This window comes from Bombus pascuorum, chromosome 14, assembly GCF_905332965.1.
Source record: "Bombus pascuorum chromosome 14, iyBomPasc1.1, whole genome shotgun sequence".
In the NCBI taxonomy this organism is placed as follows: Eukaryota; Metazoa; Arthropoda; class Insecta; order Hymenoptera; family Apidae; genus Bombus; species Bombus pascuorum.
The window spans coordinates 7,504,988-7,524,201 of NC_083501.1; the positions used below are offsets into that span (position 1 = coordinate 7,504,988).

The window sequence follows — 19,214 nt, forward strand, 5'->3', positions numbered from 1 at the left end:
TGATCCGTGTTCCATGGTCATACACTTAATCCTTTCTATAGAGCCATACGAGAACTCGAGAAATTCAGGAATACCATTGATTGATCCATTCGGATTCAAGCATTGAAATAAATTGAAATAATTATCGAGGAACATAAATAAATTATTGTTTTTTTTTTTTAAGTACATAAAAAATATGCGAGAATGATAAATAAATTATACAAGATTATTACAGAGAAATCAAAGTTTAAAAAATTCTATAAAATTCTATTCCAATATTATAAAATAGTAGGATTCAGTAATAGAAGAAATATTAAGTAACTTTTTGAAATAGATAATTAAATAATATAATTACAATACAGATTCGATAGAATTCTACAACATACATATTGTTTGATACATGTTACAGTTAAAATGTTGTATTCCTGACACTCTTTAGATTCGCCATGCTCTTGAAACCCTTGTTATCCCGTTTCGTACACTTACCCTGTTTCAATATAAAATCCTTGCTTGCTATTTTCAAATATTCTAATAACAATTATTAGGAAAAAGATGATGACATAATGAATTGATTAGTATATATATACATTTATGAAATACAAACAATATAACGAGCTTTTTAACACTGAATTAAATTATTTGTGTATAAATGGCTAGATAAATGTCTTCCATCGTTATTCAAATAGATCATACTGTTTGTTCAATAGGAAATAATAAAGAACCGAGAAAACGAGGTAGAAGACCAAAGACTACGAAAGGTAACGAATTGGGCGGAGAAGATCAGCAACCTCGTCAAAAGAAAGAACGTAGAGACGATAGTACGAGCGGTGGTAACAGTGGGCCAGGTGGAAGCGGCGGTAGGGGCGATCCCTTTCGTAGACCTCCGATATCACAATTGAAAAAAACCGGTGACAGTTGGTTGCAAGACGGCGCTTGTTTCGAAGTAGCTCCAAAGTTGGCTAAATGTCGTGAGTGCAGATGGACACCGCACCAGCGCTCCAAAAATCTTCCTCAAAATATTTTCTGCAGATTTTATGCATTCCGTAGATTACGGTACACGAAAAACGGACAGTTGGCTATAGCAGGATTTAGCGACCCTCATAAGGATGCGTCTGAGGTAAGTATTGGAAATTTCCGCACCTCAAGGCAAGAATAACGAACAATCGTTTCGTTTTCGTGTTACAGGTAGATCTCCGATTATGGTTACCAGGGAAAGAGAATACGGATACGAAGAAAGATGAAAAGCCCGATAAGAACGATAAAGAGAAAGGAGACAAAGAAGATCTAGATTTGGAAATGGCTCACAGACTACTTCGCCAAGTCGGAGATCAGTTCTGTGACCTCTTGCATCAAGAAAAGGACGCTCTTCAACAGCACATGGCAGAAGGTAAATTTTTCATGTTGGACTCAAACATTTAGGTAACATGGTCATTCGAAAATACAGAGTAAAAATGTAAAAAATCAATGTTTATGTGTCTTCACGCATGTTTCATAGTATCGATGTTACGTATATATAATATATTACGAGAACAAATTTGAAACAAAAAACAAATTGAGTATATTTAGCATGAGATATGGTCATTCAGCGTTTCTTTTGATTTCATTATTGTGTATATTATTCATTTACGTTGGAAATATTTAATTTGATATTTTCATAAGCATGCAATTATACGCAAGGAAAATTAGCTTGGAGTATTTCCTTTGTTCGCATGATTTAACGCTTTGCGTATCGATTGTTTCTTCACCTTGACAGCAAGTTCGGGACTTGTAGACGGAACAGTCGCTTGGAAGAGAGTGGTGCAAGGTGTTCGAGAGATGTGCGATGTCTGCGAGACAACCTTGTTCAACTATCACTGGGCTTGCGGAAAATGTGGCTTCGTCGTATGCATCGATTGTTACAAGGTGAGAACATTTCTTTTCATCTTTATAAATCTATATTCATTCGTAAGACATGATGATAGATAGTTAGTTGAAATCCACGTGATTATAACTATAAAAATCGAGCTCTTTAACTCTGACGCGTGAAACGTAGCTACGTTATATATCTAAATTTCTATTCGCGGGGATTTCACAAATCATAAATGTTATTAGGGACGCAAGAATGGAACGATCAAGATTTGGGGAGAGAGCGGCAAGGATAGAGATGATTTTTCGTGGCTTTTGTGTACGAATAGGCAAGTGCACGAGCCCGAACGACTTATGCTCACGCAAATTATCGCCGGCGATAGCTTGACACGTCTCGGGCAACGCCTGCACGAATGCCGCGCGGAATGGGGAATATCACAGCATTGTGGTTGCTCGCTAGTCGTTCAAACCTCTCCCAACGAATATTTACGGAACATGATAAAAGGCGACACGGTACCGGTTCTCAACGGTAATGTTAAACAGGAAGTGAAAGAAGAGAAGAAAGTGAACGAATCGAACGGATCGTCGGAAAACAAAACGAACGGCGAAGACAAAAACTCTCCGTTGAATTGGCTGGCGGATGTGGCTCTGCAGAATCAGGATAAAAACGAAAGTGGTTCTAGCTCGGATTCCGACGAGGATCGAGATGGCAATTACTCGACCTTGAGAGAATTGCTTATCCGACCGTCCCATAAATCAAACGGTAGTGGATCTAGATCGAATTCACCGACCAACAATTCCGGCAATGTTAACGTTACTTCTGGAAACAACGCGCAGAACAACGTCGCGAAATCTGGCAAAAAGTCGAAAATGGACACGCTGGATGAGGTTATATCCAGCGTAATAGAACACAGCGTGAAGAAAGAGAGGGAAGACGAACTGGATGACGAGAAACCGAGGGAATTGAAGCATTTCGTAAGAAGATACAAATGGACTCAGAAAGGAAGAGAACCGTTGCCCATTCGGATCATGACGCTTACCGAAAGTAAGAGTCTGTACCCCGATGTGCCGCACTCTTGGCTCTGTGATGGAAAGTTGCTCAGGTTAAACGATCCAAACAATCCTAACAATTATAGAATATTTCAAGACCAGTGGAAACGCGGACAGCCAGTCATCGTGTCGGACGTTGCGAAGTCGTTAGATATCAATCTGTGGCATCCGGACTCGTTCGCCAGAGACTTTGGCGATGAGAAGAACGACTTGATCAACTGCATGACCGGAAATTTGGTACCGAATCAACCGATGCGTAAATTCTGGGAAGGATTCGAACACTTCTCGAAGAGATTAAAGGATGAGAGGGGAAATCCGATGTTACTGAAATTAAAGGACTGGCCGCCTGGCGAAGACTTCGCAGAATTATTGCCATCGAGATTTGCGGATTTGATGAAAGTTTTGCCGTTGTCGGAGTATACCCATCGAAACGGAAGATTGAACCTGGCCAGCCGTCTACCGGATTGCTTCGTGAGACCAGACCTAGGACCCAAAATGTACAACGCTTACGGATCGGCTCTTCATCCCAATAAGGGAACAACCAACCTTCATCTAGATATTTCCGATGCGGTCAACGTTATGGTCTACGTGGGAATTCCGAAGGACGCCGATAACGACGAATACGTCAAAGGTATTTACCATTATTTTGTATCATTTTTATCTAAAGCAAATTAGATTTCGAAGAATTAACAATCGTGGTTGTATCAATGTTATAGAAGCACTACGAGCGATAGACGAAGCTGGCTGTGACATCTTGACACGCCGTCGTGTTCGTGAACGTGGAGAAGCACCAGGCGCATTGTGGCACATATACGCAGCACGAGATGCCGACAAGATCAGGGATCTATTGAACGCGGTAGCTTTGGAACGAGGGGCTCGTTTGGAGCCGCACCACGATCCAATTCACGATCAAAGCTGTTACCTCGATGGACCTTTGCGAGAACGGCTGTATCGCGAATACGGCGTCGAAGGGTAAGCACTGCGTTCGTTCGACGATCTCACTGTCTCTAATAGCTTTCTGAGGTATTTGTAAAAATAAATATGTGTTTCTCTCCCTTGTTACAGATACGCTATCGTACAGTGCCTAGGCGATGCAGTATTCGTGCCAGCTGGCGCGCCGCATCAAGTCCGTAACCTTCACAATTGTATAAAGGTAGCCGAAGATTTCGTATCTCCAGAAAACGTGTCGCATTGCTTCCACCTAACGCAAGAGTTCCGTGCGTTATCGGACACGCATACGAATCACGAAGACAAGTTGCAAATCAAGAACATAATCTACCATGCGGTGAAAGATTCGCTGGCCGTACTGAGTAACACGAAGGAAGAAACTCTTGCCAAGCTTAAGTCTAATAATGAGATAAAGAAGGAGGAGACGTAGCCCTAGGCCCCCTGTCGCGGTCGCAAGAGCCGTTGATCGTTGTTTGACTAAAGTCTCGCTATAGCAGTGAGTGCATAACCCGTTATCCGGTCGTGTATCGGTCTCCCGAATAGCATATGCCCGGGATCGGTTCGAGACGACAGGAGGATTAATCCAAAATGCTCCGAAGAACCTGTATCGAGGTGCAAGAATTTGTTGTGATATTTGACGAGTAACTCAAAAGTTTCATTTTTCGATATTGGCTGAGCCAATGAGATTATTCGTTGTTTCATTTAAATTTTCCTTTTACACATATGTTTTCCTTCCTCTCGAGCAACGTGCTTGCGGACATGAAGTCCGCGGCTTTTTTTCATTAAAGTTATGGAGTCGGTCCCGCGAACGCGCGTGCGCCGCGTCCGTTATCATTGTGATACCTATGAGGAGGACTTTGGATCATGCATTATTTGTAATTACTTATATCGTGCCTGTATTCAATACATACTGTCTATATTATATAAATGTAGATAATGGATTATTGTGTAATGAATTCTTACTAGCAACTGCGAAAAGGATCGTCTAGAGGTACCTTTGTGCAATTAGATGTCGATTCAATTGTTAGCTGGATCAGTGATACTTGTCGATCCGCGTTATATGCTCTCGTGATCTGGTGCTTTTTTGGTATCGATTTAACGAAAGCAAACAGAGAAACGCTTTGTCAAATGGCCGATATATATTTCCTGCTATCGTCCTTGTGTTCGCGCGGGAGGCGAGTGTAAGAAAAACACTGCCTAATCTGTTCGCAACGGTCAAGTTTCTGGAATAAGATGACTCGACCATTGCGCGTTAATGCAATTACACGTGATAAATCGCAATTCGGCTTCCTCGGGTATATAAACCCAGTCCTCGGATTTTTCAGTTTGTTTTTCTTCTCCGAAAGATATATCGGCTATACCGAGCAAAGTTTGTCCGAAGGTTTGTATGACCATCGTCGTTTAAATTAAGGCATCAGAACAAAAATAACAAGAAAAATGGCTAAACAAATCTTTCGATATTATCTTTATAGGATATGAGATATCGATGAGAATAGACTCGATTGAATTTAATGTTTTTATAGATTGGATTAACATTATGTGGCCCAGTGATGACCCAGTAAAAGAACAGTATGAAAACAAGGTGAAATGGAGAATAAGAAAAAAAGCAGAAAAAAGTAAAGTAAAAATGATCTGTTATTTTTGTCGAATCACGCAAACCGTCTATCTGATAGAGCAGCGATATTCTAATTGTATTATAATTAATATCGATAAACTATGATAACATTATTTAATGCAAAGTAAAGGTGTAACGATTTTCGAAGTGCCAATGTTGAACAATGTGGACAGTCTCACGTGTTTACACGTTGTGTATCGTACGTGTATAGGTAGGCAAAAAAAAAAAAAAAAAGAGAAGGAAGAGGGGGCAGGCAAAAAAACAGAGAGGGAAGAAAGAAAAAAAAAAGAAACACGGATTAGTCATGCAGAATTCACAGATGAGAGGCCGAGTTCCTATCATTCAACTGTTCTCATATAGAATAAACCGCTGCTATTCACGGTATGTTGCGCAATGTCTGAATTCTTGAAAGCCATTGCCGTCCTCGTTCATTGTGTTCCACGATGACGTTTTTCACACACTCGTAAACTGGGGAATATCATAGTTGAACGTTCACGATTTGTTCGCAACCTCAAGCGGTAGCAGAGTAAGATGAAGAAGAAGAAGAAGATGGAGAATGAAAAAAGGCAGATAAAAGAGAGAGGAAGGCAGCAGCTTTCGAGGACAGGTGTATGTGATTTAGCGTCTCGCGCCGTTGGTGCGCTTATCGATCGTCAGATGTTCTCTACTGCTGGTAATCTCGAAACCGACGTGCAACCAACAAGCGAAGAAATAAGGAGAAAAACAAATCACTGGAATCCTGGAATCCGCAATTTCTTTGATCTCAACATTCGTCTCTAGCATACAACGACTTGACTAAAATAATATTTAACGAATAAATTTTTAAATATCTCTTAGTGTCGATAAGTAACGTTAATATTACGGAAATTATAACAAGAATAAAAAAAGTACCCTTATTATTCACAAGCGACGATAACGATAATGATAATTGATGATCACGACGATGTATAAAGTTATAGAAAAAAAACAAAGAAATAGGCATATACTCTGTGTATTATTGCTGCAGACAAAGCTATTATTCGTTTACCCGCTACGTGTATGTAAATACATTTATACATACTTATATGTATACATATACATATATAAATACGAAAGAAAGTTAGGCTTTAAGGGATTACACACTCCATAAAAAATGGACAAAAGGATACACCTTACACACGTAGATAGATAGTTTATTATACCATTATTAATTATTATTAATTAATTATTATGATTATGATTATCATTACTACGATTAATTATAACGAAGAAATACCGATATTTAAATGTTGCTGAATACGTGGCTCACATAAAGCACGACTATCGAACGTCAGTGTATAAATGATGGTGATTACGAAAGATTGCTTGTATGTAACTGCATAAACGCGTGCGTGTGTTGTTTTTTTGAGCGAAATTCCGGGAAGAATACACGAGAGAGTGAGAGTGAGAATGAGAACAAGGGGCCGTGTATTGGGGGCGGAGTGGAATGGATGAGACAATTGTACAGCCCTTAAAACTCCTAGAAATTATCCACCCCCAAAGTCCTACACTACCCCATCACCGGTCGCCCCCAGTCATAGTAATTATGAACCGCGGGCCGGCAGGTCTGAGTATAATTTTTTGTACTGTGTAAATGTAAGAACATACGTTTGAATAAGAAAAATGTTTATATTACAAAAAAAATACAGTCTGCGTACCTTTATTCGTTACATTTAACCACGCTCCTAGGCACGAATCGAATTTATACGAAGAAATACGTCTAACTTAGTTTTCCCAAGTTCAAACAAACGTACAAAAACTTAATTCTATTATGAGACTTGTTGCGTATAGCTCGCACGCTAACTTGTTGCTTATTGGCAACGTTTCGACGGTGATTTCTCTCACGCATCGTAGTACGTATTAACGCCGTGGTATTCAGGATATTAAAATATCAATCACGTCAACGGCATCTGACGTATTCAAATTAATTTCGATCCATATATCGCTCGGAATTGAAACGTTCAAATTGGGTTCAAAACGAGATCGAAGTACGAGGATGAAACCGCTCGTTCATTGACTGCGTTGCCCCACGTTACCGACAAAAAATTGATTTTGTGTATCTGTCAGACGCGCGTCAACAAATTCGCTGATACAATTTATAAAGTGCAAGAATTTTGGAGCTTTTTTTGCGAAAACTCTGCGAGATCCTTTGAAAGCATATTAATATATACGTGACTGGTATTCGAGCGCGCGCATTGAAACACGTACCGATACGTGTCCGGATTATAATATACCAACAACGATTCTGCTTCCGTTCCAAAACACACCTGGCTTGTTTCCGGCGTTGAATTTGCACGAAATCGTACAAGACTTGGGGAGTCAGAGAGGCTTTCGACGTTAACTATACTCGGCCAATGATAGCATATCCGGCGTGAGAAGGACAGGCGACCGATAAACTATGGTACAAATCTGTAGTTAATGTATAGTATGGTATAGTGTCGCCTACACACTCACGCTTCCAAGATGGCGCTCAACCTACGGAGAGAAAGACGATCGAGCGTCTGAACGGGTCGGAGCGGTTCTGCTATAGCTGTGTCAAGCGTCGGACAATGAACGAGTGCCGGACCGATTCACTTGTTTTTGTTATCGCTTCGACCAATCGGTCATAAGGATAGTGTTGTGCGTTTTGGTGTGGAAACAAAATGTGTAGCCACAGACAGAGGATCGTTAGGATAGAGTCGAAAATAAGTACGTGCTAGTGCGATTCTTCGGTTATGTCAGTGCGTTAAGTCAAAATGGCAGCCACGTTAACTGTCGAGCAAGAACAGGTAAGCGATTATTTATCGTCTCGTATAGAATATACCGTGTCGAAAAATTGTTTCAACCGATCTCGACAATATCTCGAAACAATCGATCGCGATCTTTTTTTTACTTCGATCCCTACACCACGTACGTGTTTACAACCGCGTAATATAAACACTGCTCGTTTCTCTGGCGCTGATTCTTTGAATCTTCTCGATGATTTTCAACGGAAATGACAAAAGAACTAAATTCTTTCTGCTCGATAGAGCTTCAAGAATGTCTTTCGGCGAATTGCAACTGCGATTACACTACTCAACGTTGAATATGTTAAACAAACGCGATAGATAGACTCGCGTGTGTACATCGTGCTTTAATCATCGATGTTTGTACTAGACATTGTCATCGTGACAATAACGTTCGATCTTTTTGAGAATTCTCGGAACATCGTATTATCTTATTTCTCGTGAATACAATTTAGATAGAAAAATTGTCATATACCGTGACAAATAAATCATCGAATAGTATGCGGTTGATAAACAAAAGGATTTTGTGGCTTTATAAGGTCTGCGTCGCGGAAAACGACGAATCTTCCGCTCTAAAAATTCAACTGTGGCATTAAATAGAACGTGTACGTCTTTCATAAGCAAAACGTGACGTTGGAATTGAAACAAAGCGAGAACTGTCGGTTATTAAAGTATCGATTTACGATATTAAATTTCTTGACCCTGGAATGAATCTATCCATTTACCGCACCGGTCCCCGGCGAGCGTACTATGGCGGAAGTTGCCGGTGGGTAGGTAGTCGGGCACCGGAAGTTATATCGGTACCCAGGGCATGTACACAAATCATTGACGAATGACTGTTACGCGTTTCGACAGTGTAGAAATGTTGCGAGACTATCCCATTGTTCTAAACGTGTCTCGTATAATCTTCTTTTTGATTAATGATCATCTTCCTCTTATTAGAATTCCGCGCATTCTGCGAATTAGCGTTTTTTTGTTTGGGATATATAAAGAACCATTTAAGCGGAGAAAGCAGTTGATGATTCGAGGAACGTGTTTTATGTTAATGTTAAATTTAATGTGAAATAAATTTCAAATTTTGTGTTTGCAGGCTACAAAAGAATTTATAGAAGCAGTTAATAAATGCCGGGCTGGAAGAAGAGCCGGTCCCGTATCGTGGAGCACGGCTGTGAAATTTTTAACAGCGCGGAAATTTGAAGTTGCGAGAGCATTAGCGTTGTACGAACAGCACGAAGCCACCAGGAGGCGAGAGGGTCTTGCACTTTTATACCCTACTCAGGAACCTTTGCTCAGTGAATTACGCACAGGAAAATTTACAGTTTTAGTAAGTTGCTAATTTTCGTTAAAAAAAATCTGAATGTGATTTGGCGTTTTTTATTACATGATGTTTATATGATGCATTTGTTAAAATGTTGTAGCCTTCGAGGGACGCTACAGGGGCAGCCATAGCTATTTTTACAGCACATTTACACCTTCCACAAAATACCACGCACCAGACAACGTTACAAGTGAGTGTGTACTTAAAAACGTTATAGAAGATCATACCATAAGAGACGTTGCAAATTATTAATAATGTAACTTTCACTGTCTCGTTACAGGGCGTGGTGTACCAGTTAGATGCAGCGCTAGAAAGTGTAGAAACTCAAAAGCACGGTCTGGTTTTTATTTATGACATGTCGGATAGCAAATACCAGAATTTCGACTATGACCTCTCCCAAAAGATTCTCACCCTTTTAAAGGTAAGTTTCACACCCGTGCACGCGCAATCTCAAAACGATGTACGCATCCCTTGTACATATATTTATTATTTAACTCTATCGAGATACAAAAAAGTAGCGCCAAAATGATGAAACACCTGGTTAAATTTAAGTCAGTTATTATAAACACTGTTAAATCCTGAATAAATAAATTTATTACTCTTTGACAGAAACTTAATATATACTCCCGCGACTTAACAAATTTACCATTCTCGATATTCACCTTGGTTCATTCACGAATCTACGTCCGGAGTTTACAGAGCACCGAGAAACAAAGAGGCTTTGTTGGTAGCAACGGATCGTTCCGAATGTAGGCCATTATCTTTACACAGGAAATTTAATCAACATCTTTGGCTTTTATTCGTACCACGGACGAAATCAGACCGTGTAATGCACGCGTGTGTCGCCAGTCTGTGAAAAAGATTAGCCTAATATGCGAATGCGTAACGTTGCACGCTAGAAAATATTTGAGACGCGTGTATTGGACCGTTGTACCTCCTAGTTGGTGGCAAAAAGGGAAGGAGCGGGTCGCTTAGAATCTCGATTATATAATACGGAGCAATACATAAAGTAATTCCGAAGCGTCTGCTGGTGGGGTACATAGAAGGGTGTATCTCAAAGAACAGGGAAGTTTAAGGGGTCGTTAACGCTTCACGGAAACCCACTTGCAATTGCCCAGTGAGCCGCGCATTGTGAGCGAAGCAAGGGAGTTTCAAAGGTTTTGGTCGAAATGACGCAGTTATAGGATATTCGTGAAACTATTTCTAACAAACATTTTTACGTCACCGGGCACCGAGGTAAAAATAATCATCAGTTTAGTCGGATTATTTATTAGGAACCGGGGATAAAGTAGAATTCTATTCTGAAACGCGTGTCTGGGGGAAGTATATAAAAGGAAAATGCATAAAGGTACGTGATCGCTTTCTATTCGACTAATAACGTTCCGATACTCGTTCATTTTCCGCTCTATTATGCCCATCTATAGCGTATAATCGGTCGCGGACTGACTGCTACTTTTCCCGATAAAGTTTCGTTTTTTCATCGGTTATGGACTGATAAATTAAAGTTCGTATCACGGTAAAAATAACGTGGCCCATTTCGAAATCACGTTCCTCAAGGGCGTTCGCAATAAAAACTAGGAAAAGGTGCTACACGGTGAAGGTGATATATTGTTTACGTAGTCAGATTTGCGGTTAAAAATAATGCGGAACGTTCTAGTTTTAGCGGTGGCGAGTTTTAGAGGTTGATAACCCCCGGGTTGTACGCAACACGATTCACATATTTCAACGAATTCTGATTGCCAAAGTACCGGACGTGAAGCAAGAATAGGTCCTCGGGTTGAGAGACACTGACATAATACGTCACCGCACGTAGGATCGCACCTTTGCCAGGGGAGGGGGGAAGAAAGAAATTCGTGTAAGGGATGCTAGAGCGGTGGTAAAAAGAAGGGGTCGTTGGCGCGCATGCGCGCATACGCGGGATAACGTCGCGACGCTCGTGGTCAGTAATCATCGTGACCCCTTTGCGGCATTATCGTGCACAGATCGGAAGAAGTTACAACCTGATTCCACCGTTTGGATCGCTGTAATTTCTTCGAGTTGTCGAATCGTCGCGTTGTTCCATCCGAATACGCGAACCAACCACTCCGCGGCACGAAAATGACGTTGTAACAATCGGGAACTGTAGCAGCGCGAGTTATGCTCGTCAACCGTAGAAAACGGTTATTCTAATTTCACGCTATCGATTGACTGACCGAGTGTCGGCAGTGATTTCGATTCCATCGATTCAACGACCACTGGATATACCCTGGTGATTAATCGAATTTCAAGCCGATCGAGAGCACTCGATTTATCGTTACATCGGCGCTTCGTTCGTATAGTAGATAATCCACGTTCTACGATCCGTCGTTTGATAGGTAGATCGCCTAACGAGCTCGTGTCATCGATGCCCGATAAAATATTCGCTTACGGTGCAGCTTTTCGCGACATACGGTAAACGAAAATTCTAATCTATTGATTGATTGTGCTCGAGTGTTCGTATCACACCAAAACACCCTCGTATGTAATTTCCTCGATCCCGATTTGCATCTGTCACGATCTTCGATATAGAAAATCTGTTTGTATAGCGATCGGTAATCGTTCTGAATTGATTCGAAACAACTTCAAGTCGTCGACACTTTTTCGTCGTGTTTTCGCGGGGTTTCGATGTAATAGAGTTTATGCGCTTAAGATCGTAAAGATGTAGTGGTGCTGCTGCTGCTGACGTCGTTGCCGTTACGGTACTTCCGCCCTCTATATACACCACAGAGGGTACCGAGGGTTAAGTTACCGTGTTTCCTGCATTTTGCACAACTTCAGAAGTGAGAAAGAATTTTTCACGCATTACACGTCCCTATTGATCTGAAATCTTGAATGTTCGTCGACCCCGTGCCTATGAATCGTTTGCCCCAGTTCAATTGAATTTTGCATCGTTTGATGCAACGCGTAACTAGCCTATAAGACAGGTTTACCGTTAAATTGGATCGAAACTTGTGCCACGTAATTCCGTAGTTTTCCTCTAGAACGAAACCCCTTCGCGTGTAAAACATATATTCGAAGATTGCTTGCAGTTGGCACTAAAACGTAGTTCTCGGTTTATATACCATTCTATTATTGCATCGTCTTGCAAAGGTCAAATTTGAAAGTCGCTCCATTTCGAAAATAAATCATGCACTCGCGTTAACCGATAGTTTTTTAATATCTTTTATCTTTAAAACACACACACACACAGATGCGCGCGCGCGACGCACACAATGTTTTTTTTTTATAATAATATCGTTATATAAAAATAAACTGTATGTTATAAACTGATCGATTATCCGATTATTCTTTTTTTATTCCTTTGTTTCTGCAGTTTACTACTTGCGTAAATAATTCGTTTATAAGCATATGGTCTTATACTTTACGGTATCGCATGTACGATGGAAAATGTAAATATTGAACTATAATAATTTCGGTCGAGTATACGTACTATAACGATGTCGTATTGTTTCAGGGTGGTTATCCAGCAAAATTAAAAAAAGTCTTAATAGTGACTGCACCGCTGTGGTTCAAAGCACCCTTCAAGATCCTTCGATTATTCGTGCGTGAAAAGTTGAGGGACAGAGTATTCACCGTATCCATTCCTCAATTAACGTTACATATCCCGCGGGAATCATTACCGCATCGCTTGGGCGGCACATTGGAGATACAGCATGAGGCATGGCTTCTCCACTGTCTTAAATCCATGACAAACAGGGGAGGGGGTGAGCTTTGTGAGGTCAGTATTCTAATTGCGTCCATTTGTTCTAGTAGATGCCAAAAGAATTCTTCAACAATGATTCATGGATTTCTTATATGTGTAGGTTACCCCCAGAGTGGGTACTCCTCTTTCGCCCACATCGAAAAACCACACGGTTCAAAATCCCAATGGAACTACGGTCAGTAGCTCAACTAGTCCTATAATCGATAAAAACAAAGTTAAAAATGGTATCTCCAATATTGGAGATATCGAGATTACGAATGGTGATATCTGGATGGGAACCGATGAGGCTCCATCTCCAGTACAGCCTCCGTCCTCAGCTAGTTCAGGGTTTAGCGACGACGATAGCCTACACGGGGATCTCGGCATTCAGGCCGTTACCATGGAACAACTCATCGAAGAGATTCATTCGAGAGGACGCGCAGGTCTCATAGCGGAGTACACGGAAATTAGGCAAAGACCGCCCGAAGGTTCCTTCAATAATGCAAAGTACGCGAAGGCTGTATTCTTTAAGAAATACGTTTCGTAGGATTATCACCGAATCGTCGTTTGACAAACAATTTTCGATACATTTTTCAGATTAAGATCGAATCAATCGAAGAACCGATACACAGACGTGCTTTGCTACGATCACAGTAGAGTATGCCTGTCGCAAATAGACGGGGACGCTACATCGGATTACATAAATGCTAATTTTGTTGATGGTTACAAACAGAAGAACGCGTTTATTAGCACACAGGGTCCGCTGCCGAAAACTTGCGGTGATTTCTGGAGAATGATTTGGGAACAGCAAACGCTCGTTGTTGTTATGACCACAAGGTAGATCGATAAAGGCACATTTCCCTGATTGCTTTGATATTCAACCGGAAGAGTATCTATAATTTTTGATGGATTTTAGAGTGGTGGAAAGAGGTCGCACGAAATGTGCACAATATTGGGGTCCGGAACCGGGAGACGAAGTACAAGCGGGAGGTTTTACAGTAACCACTCTTGAGGTTGATACGAATCCCGATTACACGATATCGATGCTTCTTCTTACAAACAACAAGGTATGTCTCGGTGTTGGCTTAACTTTCAAGGACGGGAACTGATACCCTCGATGTTTAGAAGTTTTTAATCGATAAATACATTACGCTTTTATTTTAGACTGACGAGGCAAGGGAAGTTTGCCATATGCTGTACACCGCGTGGCCGGATTACGGTGTCCCACAATCGGCCAGAGCTCTGTTACAGTTTCTAGCCTTAGTAAGACAACAACAAAATAAATTACTTGCTAGTAGAGGAGATACGTGGGCTGGACATCCGCGAGGACCTCCTATAGTTGTTCATTGCAGTGCAGGAATAGGAAGGACAGGTATAAATGCCGATATTCATGCGAGTTTCAAAGAAAACGTTTAGAGAGTAGAACAAAGACACTTATCGCGGGATATGTTATTTTTCTAGGAACATTTTGCACATTAGATATTTGCATATCGCGACTAGAAGATACTGGAACTGTAGACATTCGTGGAACTGTGGAAAAAATCCGAGCACAGAGGGCCTACAGTATTCAAATGCCAGACCAATACGTTTTCTGTCATCGTGCTCTGGCAGAGTATGCGCTTTCCAGAGGGATACTTAGTTCACAACATCTTGCTATGTTACCTCCAACCATAGAAGAAGATTCTGATTAGGGTGTAACCTTTATTATCATGTACCAGATTGATGTTCTTCCCGAGTATACGTAACAATCTCCTTACATAGCCTATTTCTAGCTTAAATAACTAAAAGTTATTTTTTGCTATCATCTCCATCGATGTAATATTTCAGATTTCTACTCTTACGTTAGGCTATATGTTTAGAGAATATCTAAAGAAAGACTAGTTTTTTCAAGGCCAATATGTGCGAACAGAAACCTTCCGTTTTTGTTCCTTGGTATTTTGCTCTGTGAACAAGCGATTCGATATTAAGAATAAATGACGTTCTAAGTGGCGCAACAGTGCCAATTAGAAACGGCTGTCCGAGTAATAGCGTGAAACGTGGCACAATCGGATGCCGGTCCAAGTTTAACCCTCTCATATGTAAATTTTATTGTACATTTTAAAAGATGAATACGAGTTATTTAAAACGTGTAAAGTATGAAACGTCTTACTTTATGAACATTCCATTTGAGAACAATTACTACGTCAATTAAATTAATATATAATGTATACAAGTATGTGAATTATGCTATTTCATAGGTTTAAAGAATTTTTCTTGTATTCTGCGTTACGCGTACCAGAGTTAAAGTCACAAGACTTGGCGCTCTAACCGATAAAATACAATTTCATTCGTACAGACTTTATTTATTATATTAGTGTACTGCTATATGAATTAATACGTTTGATAGATAAATAATAATTAATAGTAGTTTCTTTTATAATAATATGCTTAGTTTACCGCTACTTGCATTATCGCGTAATACGTACTTTATATTCTAATCACGATTAATTGCACTCTCCGTTACGATAATTAGTTTCGCATTTTTATCGTCATTTACGATTTGGTAGGACTTGAGTCTGTTTTGTTAAACTCGTACTAAATGCTAACTGATTTTTCTTGTTTCTATGACGTGTCTTTCATACTTTGAACGCCTGTCTAAAAATTAAATTATCAAGTACAAAGTTCTAAGGATATATTGTTATAGAGTCTCTATATGAGAGGGTTAAAGTTGTAAAATTGATTTATTAAGGATGAAGACCTAAGTATAATGAAACTTAAAAAAAAAAAGATATGAATGTTGCGAAAAATCACAAAACTATGGACGATATAATTTAAGCGGCCAATCGGTCACTGATATGTAAGATTTAAAGACCTACAAATATATTATAACGTGTTACAACGGCTTCCGTCATACAGGAACTAAGTAATCGACGATCGTATTTAATAGGCATTTTTGGGTAACCAAAGATTATCTCCTACACCGTCTCAGAACAATTACAATTGAATCGCGTCTGGATATAGTTGGCTGACACTTTATAAAAAGATTCTCTTACAGGGATTGTCAAACAGGGATCATTGCATAGATTAAAAATACTTCCAATTCGATGAAACGTTGAAAAAATTTAGGAAAGTCGTACGAAGTTGAACCTATAAAAGGGGCGAATGAACAACTAGTTTACCTCGAGAATCAAACGTGCTTCGTTTTAGCAACGGTAGGATTTTTTAAAGATCATAGTGCAGAGATATCAAGCAAATTTAAAACGCGCTCTTCCACGAAAACCTTCGTGTATAATACGAGGATAAGAGAAAGAGAACAGTGTGATTTACAATTGAAATTTTTAGAGAATCGACCACTTGTTTCGAGCTATTAAGTATTTAGGTTGATACTGTCAAAGTCTTGTAAGATATATATTTTTGATTTCATTAATCGGCGAATCAATAGATCAACACCGTTGTATTAGCTTTCATTTCGCGATAGCTTTTTCAACAACGTAATCTTATCGACCGGAAAACGAAATGTATTTGCACGAAGAAAATATGTGAATGTTGATATAATTTGAGGGCGTGTCCAAAAACGCTGTTGTAGATGCAAACGCTTTTTAATACGAATTTTTAGCACTTACTCGTTAATAGCAACACTGAGAGGATTTTTAAAGGTGCGTTGTGAAATGAAGCGCGCTTATATCAAAACAAAAATAATAGTAGAAATTCTGTTTGGGGACCGTGTTTGCATAGATGTTTTATCTGAGAATTTCTTATTAAAACGATTTAAAAATCCTGAATGTCGATGTCGATCGATGTCCAATTTATAGCTAACACTCTGTCTAACCGTCTATTTGTTGAATGTATATTATAATAGTTGCAAGAAAATCGTAATACTAAATCGTTGTTACAAAGGCAATTAATATTACAATGAATTTTTCTTGCGTCTTAAATTTAATGTATGATACGAATTTTAACGGAGACATCGTGAATTTGTTGTTATATTGCGGAATATATGTGATAGCCGTTTAGATCGCTCTCAATATACGATTTTATAATTGTTTTTGTTTATAAGAACGCTGCCATGTTAGCGTAACGTTTAACTATGAGTTTTGCGTTTTATTTAAATTTCATGATCTAGAATCTAGATTTACCGTTCAACTTATCTTGTAATTTATTCGATTTGATTTGCCATTACGCACTAGACGATGCCAATGAACTCATTGGAACGAGAATCTTTTTTTGCCGAGAAAATTCTTTGCCCAGAACCCAATGCGTGTATTTTCTGTACAGTCTGTATATTATGCGCAAAATTTAGCAGGGTCACTTCGACCGATACGTCATCTCAGATCTATCGATAGTGAACCGTTTGTTAGGAATATCTTCGAATTTTATATAAACGGAAAAAATGCTGTTGTACTAAATGCTTAGTCAGATTTAAATAAGTTTCGAACAATTTTAATGTATACACGTTCCTCCTATTCTTGGGTTACCTTAAAAAGGGCATGTTATCGGTACAATCATATTTATTATTGCTAATTATTATAATAATTATTATTACTATTACTATTATTATTATTATTATTATTATTATTATTATTATTACCACTACTACTGCTATTATTATATTATATTATATTATATTTCTCTAACGTTTGTAATTAGTTCACAGTGCCCTTTTATATTATCTATTATATTTATTAAAAAGATTATCTTAAAGTATTCATACGATGTACATAATACGCACATATTATCACGAAGTCTTAAGGTTCGCTTAAACCTCCATGTTCTCAGGGTTTCACTTTCTAAGAACCTGCTAGTTGGAAATGTAAAGAAAGGAGGAAAAGAGAGTTGCATAATAAGAGTCAGTCGTAACGATCCGTTAAGTTAAGGAAAAGCACGAAATTTTTCATAGCACGTTTTTGTTCCTTTGAGATTAAAAAGCAAAAAAAAAAAAAAAAAAAAAAGAGAAGAAGAAGAAATAAAATAAAATATTCAAAGTGTACTTGTAAAACATCATATTACGGTAATACACAATGCCAAAAAGTACATTTTTCTTTCGTTCAACACAAAGTTTCTCTCTTTCTTATTCGTTTTTTATTTGCGAACAAGTGCAGTCTGTGAATACGGAGGTTTTATCGAGTTCTCATTTTCTTCGAATGCAAAAGAAAATTCCGACCCGATGTTTTCGTCGTTTCTCTCTCGCTCTCTTTCATTCTAATTAAGTGTGGATGTAACGTGTGATTTTGTAGTAATTTGTGTGTGTCTATTTCATAATATCCTCAGACGTGTATCGGTAAAACGGAGATAAATGCGCAAAAACAGAAAGAAACCACCGGAACAGGTACTAAAGTTTTTTGTAAGATACTCGGGCGAGTAACGTATGCTCTAAACCCCTTAGAATAATTTTGTCTTGCGCATTATCGAAAAAGTAAGGGTACAGATAGATTAAACTAACCAATTCAACAGTATTACGATCCTATATAATTTTATATTCTCAACATCATCCCTTTTCGCGCGATCAGTATTCTCTCTGCTCTTTGTTCGATTATTCTCATTCCTGTAAAAACGTTGTTTCGATCGTCGTTGGTAATTTATTTGAGTCTTACGATTCTCTAAATCGCACCTCTAAAGTTCCATTGACGATATACATTTTCTAGAAATATAATTCAAAAAATTGATATTTGCTCGGATTTTGTACAATAAAAAAGTTAAAAATGAAGGGTAAAGAAGAATCGATATCGAAAAACTGATTATTCTGTAATTAAATTGAAATTCTTGTTTCAAGCATAAAGTTAAAACGTACTGAGATATTACGAACAACAGAGATTTAAATTAAGAGTGGGAACGAAATATTGTACATATGAATGACTTTAAAACAACTATCGCACATGAATGTATCTAATAATTATTTAATATATTGCAAACATAAATGGTATTATATGTTTCTATGCTTTCTAAAATCCCAAGATTCAAATTTACATCCGCCATTTGAAATTTCAAATCACATCAGAT

The 19,214-nt window shown here is 38.8% G+C and overlaps 2 protein-coding genes across 6 annotated transcripts in view; both read left to right on the forward strand.

Annotated features, from left to right (window-relative positions):
• LOC132913924 (probable JmjC domain-containing histone demethylation protein 2C) overlaps positions 1-6,408 on the forward strand; it is a 228,782-nt gene extending 222,374 nt beyond the window's left edge. For 4 of the 5 annotated variants that reach the window (XM_060972582.1, XM_060972583.1, XM_060972584.1 and 1 more), the window contains exons 13-18: positions 687-1,096; positions 1,165-1,366; positions 1,733-1,881; positions 2,071-3,505; positions 3,591-3,846; positions 3,940-6,408. In XM_060972582.1, coding sequence (XP_060828565.1) covers positions 687-1,096; positions 1,165-1,366; positions 1,733-1,881; positions 2,071-3,505; positions 3,591-3,846; positions 3,940-4,252 — 2,765 coding nt within the window. In that variant the 3' untranslated portion in view covers positions 4,253-6,408. The remainder of the gene's footprint in view (positions 1-686; positions 1,097-1,164; positions 1,367-1,732; positions 1,882-2,070; positions 3,506-3,590; positions 3,847-3,939) is intronic. The other variant, XM_060972585.1, reaches the window with a different exon arrangement.
• A 1,492-nt stretch (positions 6,409-7,900) lies between these two features.
• Positions 7,901-19,137, forward strand: LOC132913937 (tyrosine-protein phosphatase non-receptor type 9). Its single transcript, XM_060972619.1, has 10 exons — positions 7,901-8,223; positions 9,311-9,544; positions 9,639-9,728; positions 9,819-9,959; positions 13,011-13,274; positions 13,360-13,745; positions 13,836-14,075; positions 14,155-14,305; positions 14,403-14,610; positions 14,700-19,137. Exons 1-10 carry the CDS (start codon positions 8,191-8,193, stop codon positions 14,927-14,929), a joined length of 1,977 nt encoding a protein of 658 aa, XP_060828602.1. The 5' UTR covers positions 7,901-8,190; the 3' UTR covers positions 14,930-19,137.
• The last annotated feature ends 77 nt before the right edge of the window (positions 19,138-19,214 follow it).

What these genes read in the sequence shown, in the direction of transcription:
- LOC132913937 (XM_060972619.1), top strand. Translation starts at nt 8,191, where the DNA reads ATGGCAGCCACGTTAACTGTCGAGCAAGAACAG. An exon ending in TAACTGTCGAGCAAGAACAG is followed by an intron (nt 8,224 to 9,310) that starts GTAAGCGATTAT and finishes TTGTGTTTGCAG; the next exon opens with GCTACAAAAGAATTTATAGA. An exon ending in GGTTCCTTCAATAATGCAAA is followed by an intron (nt 13,746 to 13,835) that starts GTACGCGAAGGC and finishes TACATTTTTCAG; the next exon opens with ATTAAGATCGAATCAATCGA.